Source organism: Sinocyclocheilus anshuiensis, unplaced genomic scaffold (genome assembly GCF_001515605.1).
Source record: "Sinocyclocheilus anshuiensis isolate Anshui unplaced genomic scaffold, SAMN03320099.WGS_v1.1 scaffold176, whole genome shotgun sequence".
NCBI classification, from domain to species: domain Eukaryota; kingdom Metazoa; phylum Chordata; class Actinopteri; order Cypriniformes; family Cyprinidae; genus Sinocyclocheilus; species Sinocyclocheilus anshuiensis.
In genome coordinates, this window is record NW_015555723.1 from 552,362 (window position 1) to 566,048 (window position 13,687).

The 13,687-nt window shown below is 36.4% G+C and overlaps 1 protein-coding gene across 1 annotated transcript in view; it reads right to left on the reverse strand.

Moving 5' to 3' along the window:
• The window catches only part of LOC107672548 (collagen alpha-1(XXVII) chain B-like), a 116,232-nt gene that overhangs the window by 27,973 nt on the left and 74,572 nt on the right, over positions 1-13,687 (reverse strand). Inside the window, exons 20-33 of the mRNA XM_016465779.1 lie at positions 12,767-12,820; positions 12,605-12,658; positions 11,691-11,735; positions 10,841-10,894; positions 9,502-9,546; positions 9,350-9,403; positions 9,080-9,133; positions 7,933-7,986; positions 6,934-6,987; positions 3,244-3,297; positions 2,463-2,507; positions 1,936-1,980; positions 1,797-1,850; positions 615-668 (exon numbers count right to left, since the gene is read on the reverse strand). Of these exons, the coding sequence (XP_016321265.1) occupies positions 615-668; positions 1,797-1,850; positions 1,936-1,980; positions 2,463-2,507; positions 3,244-3,297; positions 6,934-6,987; positions 7,933-7,986; positions 9,080-9,133; positions 9,350-9,403; positions 9,502-9,546; positions 10,841-10,894; positions 11,691-11,735; positions 12,605-12,658; positions 12,767-12,820 (720 nt within the window). The remainder of the gene's footprint in view (positions 1-614; positions 669-1,796; positions 1,851-1,935; positions 1,981-2,462; positions 2,508-3,243; positions 3,298-6,933; positions 6,988-7,932; positions 7,987-9,079; positions 9,134-9,349; positions 9,404-9,501; positions 9,547-10,840; positions 10,895-11,690; positions 11,736-12,604; positions 12,659-12,766; positions 12,821-13,687) is intronic.

Genomic DNA, 13,687 nt, shown 5'->3' on the forward strand with positions numbered 1-13,687 from the left:
TTCGGGCTTGAACTGATGGTAAAACTAATGACATTATTTACTGTCTTTACATTTATTTTGAAAGATGAAGCTCGCGATTATGGTAAGGGGCGTTACATTTCCGACGAGTGCTTGCGGTGTTCGGCCAATCACAATGCACTGGGTCAGCTGGCCAATCAGAGCAGACTGCGCTTGTCGGAAGGAGGGACTTTGTAGAAAACAAAGCGTTTGAGAGAGGCGGGGCATAGAGGACCTACAATAATGTACAGTATTTGAAAAATAATGTGTTTTTTGAACATTAAAGCATGTCAACATACTCTGTTACACCAAATACACAAAATAATGATCTTTAAAAAAGCATCATATGACCCCTTTAACAAAGCCAATCTAAGTGTTTTCTAGTGCCACCTGAGGACATTGTAATTGAATACAGGAACCACAACTAATCTGGCATTGGCTAAATAAGGGCACAATGATAATTGTTTCTTTAAAAACCAGTTAGCAGAGTAGGGCAGAGGGGTACAATAGGAAATAATAAATAAAGTGCTGGAAATATAGAGAACTGCTCTAATAATGCTGGAAGCACAATATGAAACATATCAACACATATCTGACGATTATGTCAAGAGTCTTACCACTGCTCCAATCTCACCCAAAGGACCTAATACTCCTGGTGGCCCTTGAGGACCCTATTAAGAAACAGAAAACATTTTCACTGACTGTGATGTCAGCTACTGAAACGATAGAAATCTGAACACTACTGTTCAAAAACTTGGGGTCAGTAAGATTTAACATTAAACTGATAAAAATGGCAGTAATTTATAATGTTACAAAACATTCTATTTCAAATAAATGCTGTTGTTTTTGTTCATCAAAGAAACCTGCAGAAAAAAAACACTTTGTTGTGGTTTCCACACTTGAGTAAGCAGTGTAATAATGTTTATTGAGCACCAAATCAGCATATTAAAATGATTCATTTCAAGGATCATGTGACACTGAAGACTGGAGTCACATCACAAGAATCACAGGAATAAATTACATTTTAAAATATATGAACATAGCAAGAGTTATAATATTTCACAATATTATGGTTTTTACTGTATTTTGATCTAATAATTGCAACCTTGGTGATCTTTAAAAAACATGTTGAAAAATGTTACTGACTCCGCAAACTTTTGGACAGTAGTGTATGTTAACCTGATTTTTAGCATCGCCATGTGGGTTGGCACATCGTCTCTGTAGTGTTCAAGCAAAGTTTGACATGATTTTATAGTTTTGTTTAATTATGACATTCTGTCTTCTGAAAGAAATACAAAAAACAAAAGAAGATATTCTGAGAAACGTCTGAGTGTTTTTGTCCAAACAATGGAAGTCAATAGGCACCAAAACTGTTTCTTTCGTCAACCTACTTGTTACACGTCTGAGATGACTTTCTGGACCATCGAATAAAATTAACCCATAGCCAAATATCTATTCTGGTCCGGAACAGTAACTTATCACAAATCACTCAATTCCAGATGGATAAAATCAAGTCCTGTTTTTCCTAAAATCCTGTTTTACTCAAGAATAAATGCTGCCATTAGTTGTCACATCACAATGACATCATCAAACCTGATATGTCACGTGTAAAGGTACCATTTTTAAATTGATCTGAACAGCGGAGGGGAACATAGTGTTTAAAGGCTTAAAGGCAGTCTGTTTCAAAAGACTTGAAATAGAAGGACTGCTTTATGAAGATTTTATGGTGCATTTTTGTTGTTTTGGAGCTTGACAGTCCATGTCCTCATTCATTATATATATATGAATGATGTACTTACAGGTTCTCCTAAGATGCCCTTTGCTCCAGGAGGTCCAGTTGGTCCTTGAACACCCTAGAAAATGGACATATATTTTTCCAAACCAGTTTTTGTGGACATTTAACTGTTGAAAATGTTTGTCAAATGATCAGTTACTCACTGGAAATCCAGTTGGTCCTGTTTCACCAGTTTCACCAATTTGACCCTATTATACAAGAGATAATCTCAGTGCTACAGAAGAAACACACTTAACTGCCTGTTATCTAAATGACCATCTATCCTATAAGATAACTGTCAGCTAAAATACATTGTCTGTGAAATGTTTTGTTGATCTTTCATGATCAGTTCAGTAGGTTAATCGTATATAAGTACTGAATCAGAAGACAACGCATCTTAACATGATGAGTGAAATGCCAATATAAGGCATACATTCTTAGCACTTTCTGAAGACCTGAGCATCAGCTGACCTCAAACTCCTCAACTTTGTCCAGTCTACAGTGATATCAAATTGACTGTTTCAAGTACACATCAGAAGACATTTCACTCTCAGAATTTTTTTGTTGCAAAAACTGTACCTTTAGGGGCACAACAGCAAAGGAACACCTTTGTACCTAAAGGTACAGCTGTTGCACTTTTTTTTCTGACAGTGTCAGAACTTAAACAAATAAATAAAGTCTGTAATCTTACCATTAGTCCATTGAAACCTTGTTTTCCCGGGGGACCTTCAGGACCCTGCAGAAAGGGGACAGAACCCAAAACAGTCACTAACTATTTTCCATTGCAACAACCAAATCAAATTATTCTTCATTCTGTTTGATCAAAACCAAAACCAAGCGTTTTGGAAACATTTTGGGATAAAACTTCAATGCACCCTGTTTCCAGCATTGTAAGGTTGATAAAAATGTTGTGCTGACAATTTAGATGGGTTTCATATGTTGTTTTGTTCTGTGGTAGGGAAAAACAGTGCATGCCAGCATGGAGGAGTCAAGTACTTCATCTAACTTAGCATATGAAACATAGCATAGCATTACAATGCTGCTTTCAACATGCACCATTCACGCACAGCCAGATATACTTTTTGAAGTTATTGACATCTCATGAGAATAAAATTGCAAACAATTACTAAGCTAAATGTTTCAAGATATCAATAGTAAGCTGCCAGTAAAGGTCAATATCAAATTAGTCACATACAGCTCTAATTGAGCTTACACTCTAAAAAATGCTGGGTTGTTTCAACCCAATGTTGGGTCAAATATGGACAATAGTGAAAACAAGGAAACAGTAATGTAATAAAATAAAACTACAGGTTTATGAGTGAGTCAGTTTTTGAAATGTGCACCTCCATGTCTTTAGTCCAAAAAGGTGACTATTAATAATTATAGTTTAAGAATATGTTCTAATCAGTATCATCTAATTACGATATTATGCAGTAACTTAGATCCACAAGAATCATTGCTGAACATTTCACCTTCATTCCCATCACTCCTTTCTCTCCGACTGGTCCATCTGGGCCCCTCGCACCCTGTATAAAATATAGAGAGTTCGGACTGGCATTGAGGAGCAGACACATACGGGTGTAAAAAAAAAACAATTAACTGAACAGCAGAGGGCACACTTGTACAAATAAAGACATTCTGAGGTATAAGCTGTGATAGACTGGGTCAAAGGAACAAGTTAATAATGTCACCTAGTGTCACTAGCAGATATACAGTATGGCATTTAGTCAAAGGTTGACAAACCCAGATGACATATAGACAACTCGTTCAAAGTAATCTGCATGACTTCTGGTCTTGAACGAGCCAAATCTCCAGCTCACCAGGGGAAAAACCTGAATGAATGCAGCTTTAAAGAGCTCTGTGAAACATTAGCCTTTCACATCATGCAAGTTCAGCTACAGTAAAATGGAAAGCGACCATTATATTTCCATTGTGATGATTCATAAGCCTTATGAAAGATGTAAAGCCACAGCTGGGTGATCTCTGACTTTGACGGATTTCTTTGTCTGGAAGGTGGAAACAGTGATCAATGGGGATAATATGATGGCTGCAACCACTGTGGCTCCTGCTGAAGAACAGACATGTGGTGCTCCTCTGACAGCACTCTCTTTTGAGGGCCAGTGCAACACTGCTGTCTCTGTTCTCGTGATCTGACGTCATTCAGGAAACCTTTGACCTTTCAGGGGTTAATGACAACATTTGAACTGATTGGAATCAGGCCTGGACAGAAACTTCAAATCATAAAAGGGGGGTAAAAATAAAACCTCCTTAAGAGATCTTTCTGAATCCTAATTATGAATAACATCTTGTTTCAATGACAACGGTCTGAAGATTTTCAACAAAACTTCAGTTGAATTTGAGTAGCATTTTTGAGTAGCATTCTATATACCCCAAAAATTTTCCATCTGTTACTGTTCTGTTTCTGTAAAACTTAATACGTTTTTTAATAAATGGTAAAGAGAGTATTTTTTGTCCCACTAGCATCACCAAATTGAACTGTAAAAATTATGTCTGGTTTCCTGAACATTCTCTAGTCTACCATTGGTTAGAAAGCTGAAATCACTAAAAATCACATTATTGGTAGTCAATGTTGCTGTGTTGAGCTAATCGGGATGCTCAACCATTTTTATTTACGATAAAACTAGCTGCATTTACAATGAAACTAAGCTGCACATTCAGAATACGACAATAAAAACAAAGTAAAAACACACCTGATGTGCATTCTTTCATAAGCCATGTGTGGTGCTCTCACACCACACATCATATTCTCACGCAGTGGAAAAATACATTGCAGAGCAAAGAGGACACTGACAACATGCCGACAGACAAGACAGAGCAGGTTACTTTTGGTATGAAACAGAGTCTCAGCTCTCAAATTTTGTAATTTTACAAGAAATTCAAACAATAAATACCATTTTGTGGCTCTTTAATGTGTAATCGCTGTAGCGCCTCAGTTTAAGCGGCATGTGAACCGATCATCTCTTCCTCTTTACTAGTTATAGCACGAAATAAACATGAATGAACATCAGAAGGTATCTTATTTCAACCGCAGAAAGAGGTCAATACACACCATTTTTCAAGTTCAAGTCCACCGACGTTAATTTACTCTCCTGTCTGGTTTGTTTGTCGGACTAAATGGCAGATTCTGCGTTATGATTGGTCAGATCGCCTGTCAATCAAACTCCAGCCGAAGGGTCAATTACAACTTCCCAACCCACAAATACAAACTTTCTAGGAGGACTTGAATGCATCATAAGATTTAAAATTTTGAGTTGATCTCACAGCACGTCCAGTGAACTTTTAACTTTATCATCATTCTGCGTTATGATTGGTCAGATCGCCTGTCAATCAAACTCCAGCCGAAGGGTCAATTACAACTTCCCAACCCACAAATACAAACTTTCTAGGAGGACTTGAATGCATCATAAGATTTAAAATTTTGAGTTGATCTCACAGCACGTCCAGTGAACTTTTAACTTTATCATCAATATCAGCTGTTTTTAATTTGTCTGAGAGGTGAGAAGACTTTATATTTCTCAATAAACTGCACAAGTAATTGGCCTCTAAAAAGTAGTGAGATAAATGGATATGTCTATGGGAACTAAAAGCACTGAGCATTTAGAAAATGATGAGTCTCAAATCCCAGACCTCCACGTTCTCCATCAGTGGTAATTCAGTCCCAACTGCCGTTCATCTTTTGTTTGTTGAAGGATTAATGTTTCATCTATAATGGTGAATTTAGTTTATGAAATGTGTTTTTGTGATGTGAGGAAGGACAGTTATGAGTGCTGAAATTTCTGATGGGAATCTAGCAAGCTATTAGAGTGTATTAAAACATACAATTTGAACTTGTGTGAAATTCATTAAGAGTGAAGCTTCAATGCAAAAGTCCACATGAAATCACAGTGGACCCTATTAACTTTCCTAATGCATGTTCCTGGCCTTGCTGTGAACAATTTATCAATGCAGGTTATTACAAAGAAATAGAAAGAAAGAACTAAAATATAATAATAACAAAGTCCTCTTTTCATGTAGGCTGTGCAAGCTATTGGATAAGGTTAACCTAAAGCCAATTAGGTATGGCCACTTTTCACAATTCAATCAATTCTTGAAGGATAAAATCAACCAATCCTGCATTTTTTCCCCATTGGATATTGTGTTTCACTTTGAAATGTCACATTACAGAAGTAAAATTGGTGCAAATGGTATTCATATTGACTTGAAGAGTTGTTCGAGTGTTCTTGTCTGCTGAGAATTGTCATAAATCTGACATCACTGACATAATCCAATTCCCAAGCTAGGGACTTTCCTGAACTCTTTGGCAACCCCCAAATGTTCCCATTACCAATAACACCCATAAACTATGACACACATCCAAACAGCTCAAATTTGACTTTCGCTATAATTGCAAATCCAAAATTGTCCATGCTGCTCATGAGCACTGCCACTTGTCCACAGTTGATGGGATCTGTCCTCTGTTTGCCCTCAACTCCCGTGGCTTGCTTTGATTTGGAGTAGATCCCTGTGGGTCCTTCATCATTATAGTATTGCAGCTGGACTTATAATTTTTTGTATAGTTTTTTAAAAAACATAATTAATGTAAAGTAAAATTTTTCCTGATGTATTGTCATTGAGCTCTGTACACATTATCATTACTCAAAGTTGTGGGGATAAAAGTAAAATACAGGAAATTTGAACGTAAAATTGGTGTGTAATTTTATCATTTTAATTCGTTTTTAATGGTAATGTAATCAGAGCTGATGTGAAGATACCATCTGTCAAGCTCTTCTGCCATGATACTGTCATTGACTGTAAATATAAAGGAAATATAGCCCAGTATAGCTTCCAGTAACCACTGCATCAGGATGCAAAACTATCCAAAGACGACAGAACTATATGCCAATGCAAAACTCATTACAGGCCTATGTGAACTTGAATCACTTCCATTGAGAAAAAAATCTTGAGTATACAGTGATAATCATCTAGAGAGGTTATAAAAATATGTTAATGGATAGAGTTGTGAAATTAAGACTTCTGCTCATGAGCTTGGCTTGAACATTATAGTGTTTTACTTCTAAAATGACGTCTTACTTTTAATTCTTGAACATTTTGTTTTTATAAAGCACATGTAATGACTGATAGTCAAAGTGATCAGTTCTTACCATTCTGCCTTTGGGTCCTCTGGTGCCGCTGAGGCCCCTAGACCCAGGAGGCCCCTGGAAACACAGAACAGAGTCCTGAATCAGGCAGCAGGAGATCGTTCCCTCAGAAATTCAGTTAGAGCCGGCAAAGAGTCTCTGGCAGGCAAACAAACATCACTTGATCCGATTACAAATACAGGGTGAAAGCTCTGTCCTTCAAAGGCTGCTGTTTATGTTTGTACACCGCTGCACTTTTTGCCCTCCTCACAGGGTCATCTGAGTGCCTCCAAAAGGTATTTCCTGCCAAACGCTTGCATTACGCCAACATTTGTGTGAACAGAGCAAAGAAGTGCATGGAGTTTCATTCAGTAGGATGCTAATTACGCTAGTGTCTGAGTGTATCATCAATGTACATGGACAGCTCTAATGAGAGAATGTAAACAGGCAAAATGTTCATTTGATTACTGAATAAAATGAGACAGACTTGGCTTTTTATGATGCTTCCGTACTCTGGATTTACCAAGAAGGTTTCAGACCAGACGATTGCACAAAGTGTGGAAATTACAACAGAAAACTAAGATGCAAAACAGAGCTGTGATCTGTTCAGATGTTACTTTGTGCAGAGACTCTTGGCCAGGCATAAATAAATTCAGTTTACATATATATACAGTGGTGTGAAAAAGTGTTGGCCCCCTTTCTGATTTCTTATTTTTTTGCATGTTTGTCACACTTTAATGTTTCAGATCATCAAACAAATGTAAATATTAGTCAAAGATAACACAAGTAAACACAACATGCAGTTTTTAAATGAAGGTTTTTATTATTAAGGGAAAACAAAATCCAAAACTACATGGCCCTGTGTGAAGAAGTGTTTGCCCCCCTGTTAAAATTGTGGTTTATCACACCTGAGTTCAATTTCTCTAGCCACACCCAGGCCTGATTACTGCCACACCTGTTCGCATTCAAGAAATCTCTTAAATAGGACCTGCTATATATATAGAATACATAACATTGACTTACTGGTGTACCTGCTGGTCCAGATGGGCCCCTCTCTCCCGGGGCCCCTGGGTGTCCCTAAAACAAAAATCACAGACACATCATTACAGAATAATCTCTATTACAAGCAATAATCTCTAATACCATTAAAACATTTATAGTTTACTTGTATTAATTTTGTTGTATTTGTTTTATTTCAGCTTACCATTGTAAGTAAACTTGGTGGTGTGGCAATAAAAAAAAAAACACCTTGCTATTACTTTTATGTCATTTAGTGAGTAATTAATTTGACCAATTGAACTGCACAAATCCTATTATTAATGGGTATTTTTGTCCAGTTAAAATGTCTAAAAATCCTTTCAACAAGATGAAAAAAAAAACATTGCATAAAATACTGATTTATTTTCCACTTGTTTTCTTGCTTTCAGAGAAGAATGTATTTTATTTTGTCTTGCTGCACTGGCAGATTGTTCACATATTGCACTTATTTAAAATTATAAGCATGTGAAAAAAATCTTCCAGTGCAGTTAGACAAAATTCATCACACTATGACAACCTTACTATTTTATGCAGTGTTGCTTCTCAAGTAAATAAATTTTGTTGCAAGACATTTTTCCTGAAAACAAATAAAACACTAATTTATTTATTATTATTATTTATTTAATTTTTTTGCCGCCTAGAAGAAAGAGCTCTTATAAGCATGATGTAGCAAACTACACTGAGAACAGCTCCTATGTTGTTTGCTGGCAAGCGCTCAGTTAATGAATACAAACAATTTTTTGGATTGCTATGGGCAACAAATACTTACAGACATTTGTATGTGTTATAGGAAATATCGAAAACACTGAAATGACGACAAACCTTCTTGGAAAGACTGGAAGGTAGCTCTTGGATTTTTTTTGGAGTGGCTTGAATTTGATTTCAACTTTGACATTGTTACCAGACCACTTTACGCAGCAAATGGCTACAATTTCCTTATGTCATTGAAAGGGAAATGACTCTTGCAGTGGTCTAGCTGATTATCTCATGAATGGAAAATGGCTGATGAGGCATTTTCCCACATACTACTTTTCCAACCATTGTAGTAGTGTGAGTTATAGTGACTGCTCAAAGTAAAGTGGGTGTTAGAGTTCCCCTGAGAGCAGAGACGAGATCCAGACTTACTCCTTACCATCGCTCCCTTTTCTCCAGGTGGCCCGGGCAGACCCATCTCACCACGATCTCCCTGAGAGCAGAGAAAGAAACACATCTAAGCCAAACAACACAGCAGAAGATCATACTAACATCTAAGGAAAGACAACACTGACCATCATACAAAACCAACATAAATGTCTGATGTTTGATTTAAAACACATGCCATATATCAACAGGAACCAAGTTTAACCTGGATTTAACATGATTACACATGGCGGAATGCTGGGAAAGCAAATTACCTACTAACCTTTTCTCCAGGAAACCCCACCTCACCAACAGGTCCGACAAAACCAATAAGACCCTATTGTGCACAATAAATAAGGAAAAAGAAAATCAAAGATTATTAACTCTAGATTAAAACGCATACGAACATACAAGAAGTATAAAAAAATCCTTTACCCTCTCACCAAGCATCCCAGGATTTCCAGGAAATCCAGGCTCTCCCTACAGCAAAGAGACAAGATTTACAATTCAAAAACTCACTTAGATGTTAATTTGTTCATTAACAATATAATAGTCACTAATAAAGAGGACTCATTCACACATTATTGGGAACAAATGAACTGTGATTTTTCAACTATGAGACTATATTGCCAATAATTGTTTTATTCAGATTTAGTGTACCTGTTTACCAAGGAGACAAAAGTGTCAGTGAAGAGCTTCAAATGAAATATGACACGTGATGTGTGAGAACAAGAAAAACTGAAGCAAATATCATAAACAAAATATTTGTGAGTCAATCCCATTCAAGCTGTAAGTTAGTCAAATATGCACATTGTGCAAAAATATTAATTGTATTTAGAATAAATAATATGCTAGTTATGAAATTGTCCTTAAATGCTTCAAAACATTCATTGAAAACAAATTATATATATATATAATTTTCATCACAGAATGTATTATATTTTATACACACATTTCTAAAGCCTCGAAATTATCAATACTATCAAAACTTTGCAGATAAAACCTACTACACAACCTACTACATGCCTTCTGTTGTCTGACTGATAGTTTATTGATAGTTTACTTTTTTTAGTATAATTGTAAAACCACCTTCAGGTCAAGGTGCATGTGTCTTTTTGCTGTGAAATATAAGAATAACATAAGAATAACTTATATTGTTAGTACTATTTCAAGATAAACACTTGCTGGACTAAAGCAACTTTGGTTTACTTAATTATCCATACACCACTTTTTAGAAAAATCATGTTGAAATATGAGTATCAAATATGAGGAACATGTACTTCTATCTTTCAATCATCATTGGATTGCATTGCATTATATTAATACCAGATATTTGATCACAAAAACCAAGCAATTATATATCTTACTAAGACATATTATTGGGAGAGATAGAGAGATATTTCTATGCATTTTTGTAAGTAGTCTGTAATAAAAGATCTCACTGATTTACATTACAAGCTATCAGAATTTCATCTTACTTTCTGGCCATACAAATATCAGCAATTCCACCAAATTGTATATATTTTTGGCCTCTGAATAAAACTGAGGTCTTTATGATCTCCATATTCATATGAGCCATAAATGCCTGATGTATCAAGTATGATACTCATTAAAAACACATATTAAAATAAATTTTTTTGACAATTATTTCATAAATCAGGCTTTATAGGGTTAAACATGGTGTGATGATGAAATAATGTGGTGGAAATTTTCATTAAGAATAGATTACTTATTAATAGAAAAATAGTGGCCATTGGCTGTCATGAATTCTTACCTTCACTCCATCCTCCCCTGGATTCCCAGAGAAACCCTTCCTCCCAGGTCTGCCCTGAACAGAAAGTAGAAATGACCCATAGTACTGGACTCCCAATCCTCTAAATCTACTCCCTGATGTCTCATTAGCTCCTGTTCCTGGGACCAATCTCCTCCATTCACCAATATATCAGCTCTCCCAGAGAGAGCAGCTTCATTAAATAATTCACAAACAGATGCATCACCTTGAGTCTCACAAACCTAATGAACAATACTGAGAAGTGTTTATTTTGGAGTCTGAATGAATTTCCTCCGGTCATCTGTTAGCTAATGTCTGACCCCTCATTAGCTAAATTATCCATACTGCCCTCACTTGGAAAAACTCCCTTTGTGGGCAAAGATCTTTGCATTATAAAAGTCTTTGCTGAGTGACATAAACTGACAGGAGTGTGTGAAGCCTATTACTATATTACGCTAAATGCTCAACTGTAACACAGCAAAATGATAAAATTACAAGAAAACTACCAGTATTAACTATCAAACAAGGCTAACTGTTGATAACTGTTGACCAGTTATCGAGCAAAATGATTTGAAAACCAAACTGATGGCACAATCGCAAAATGAACAATGTGTAATGTCAGCAATAGCCTGATCACAAACACTGTCAGCACCATAAGCAATCATACCGCATTTCAAATGTGAAGATGTACATTGTAACAGAACATGAACCAGCATCAACCACTTTAAAGGAAGCTTCTGGTCATGAGCCGTGAGGTTCCTTAGAGTGTCAATAGGCTATAAAGCTAATGTTGCGATGTCTAATTGAAGTTTAACTTAAAGATATCCAAGAGCTGTATCAAGAAAGCACTCACCTCTAGTCCTGAAGCCCCTGGTGGTCCTACTGAGCCCTGATCTCCCTGTGGTTAAAAACATGATCATTATAATTTTAGAAGTAATAAGCATCTACAAAATTATATTGATTAGGATTTTAATTTTTCATCTTTGTTTTGATATGCATATGAGCAAAAGCCCTCTGAAAACACCTGTAATACAATGACATCTTAGATTCTAATAAGCTTCTAATAAGCTATGTGTTGTTGCTTATTCTTTGCCATATAAATGTCATTTTCCACACCAAGTAACGCAGAATAGCTCTAATCTGGTCTTGTTCATTTGATTTGATTTTCTTAAAGCTGTGCCTCATTGTGCTGGTTCAGTACCACCAGGCATAGCTTGCTCATAGATGCTTCTTTTTAGCAACAATTTAAACAAATCTAGCTATTTTATGCATTAATGTGTCACCTATTTATCTATGGAAAAATTATTTACCTCATGGCTGTATAATGGTAAAACTCCAGGCCTTGATGGGTTTACAAAGGAATTTTACTGGTCTTGCATAAAAATCTTGACTAAGAATGTATGCCTTTTTCTGGTATGTATTCAAACATGGATAAGTCTGCCTTTACCCAAAGGCAAATATTTATTAATTATACTTACAACTGGACCTAACACGCGTTGTTTTTGTGACTATAAATTGCTTCCTTGTATATGCCAACAAATGTAGTTGCATGAAGTAACATTTTATGTTTTTTAAATGACACATACAGCTATACACAGAGGATAATTATCACATAAATATGTTAAACAATGTTTACAACTATATATGCAGATACTGTATACAGTTGTACATTCAGATTTACAGCTATTAATTCAGGATTTATTCCTAAACCAAAGAATAAATGTCCCTGTCTGACCCTTGTTTGGTTTAGGCATGAAGGGATCCTACCTCAAATCCAGGAACTCCTTTAGGGCCTGGAATCCCTCTCATTCCTGCATTTCCCTGCAAGGTATTACAAATTAGCATATCCGCCCCCGTTTTACAATATGGGACCCAATTACAATTAATTTTGGGAAGGGGACCAAATACTTGAAGAAGTGAGATGCACACCTTTGGGCCCTCAGCACCATTCTGTCCTGGTGGTCCAATATCCCCTGGAAAACCCTGAGAAAAGGAAACAACTTTAGTCTTAGCACTACATTCATTAAACTTTATCTAAGAAGACGCCCTCTGTAAGAGCTACGCAACTACAACTTCTCACTCTGAAAATTACTGGAGGACTGTGTGAGCTTTCTAAACAATAGCAAATTAATGTCTATCTTTGTGAACACAAAATTAAGGTACTACTAAAGCCAAGTGCATTACAAGTGCACTTTTATGTTGTTGTAGGTCTGCGAGTTGGCTATATTTTGTTGCCAGGGCTGGATTGGTAATCGGGCATACCGGGCATTTTCCTGGTGGGCCGACGCACTTAAGGGGCCGACAAAATTTTTATTTGGGTGGTGGGCCACCTGGACCAAAAAATGCCAGGGCCGATTTTTTGTCCTAGTCCAGCCCTGTTTGTTGCTGATTTAAAATATTAAAAAGTGCACTTATGTGCAGCTGAAAGTCACTGCGTCATGTTTTTTGCTCTTTCACTGTAGTTTATTTTGTGTGAGTTTGTGCATGAGTTTGTGTGAGAACTGAATTGTAGTGTTGGGTTTGAGTCCACCCAAGTTGAGTCTGAGTCGAGTCCGAGTCTTTAACCAATCGAGTCTGAGACAAGTCCTGAGTCCAAAATGGGCCGAGTTGGACTCAAGTCCGAGTCCCAAACAGCCGAGTCCGAGTCCAACGAAACACGATTATTTATTAGTATCTTAACATTGTTTTAACCTTTACAACCAGTGTTGGGGAAAGTTACTTTTAAAAGTAATGCATTACAATATTGCGTTACTTCCTAAAAAAGTATCTAATTATGTTACTTAGTTACTTTTTATTGAAAGTAATGCGTTATGTTACTTTTGCGTTACTTTTTAAATCTGGGCTGGGCTT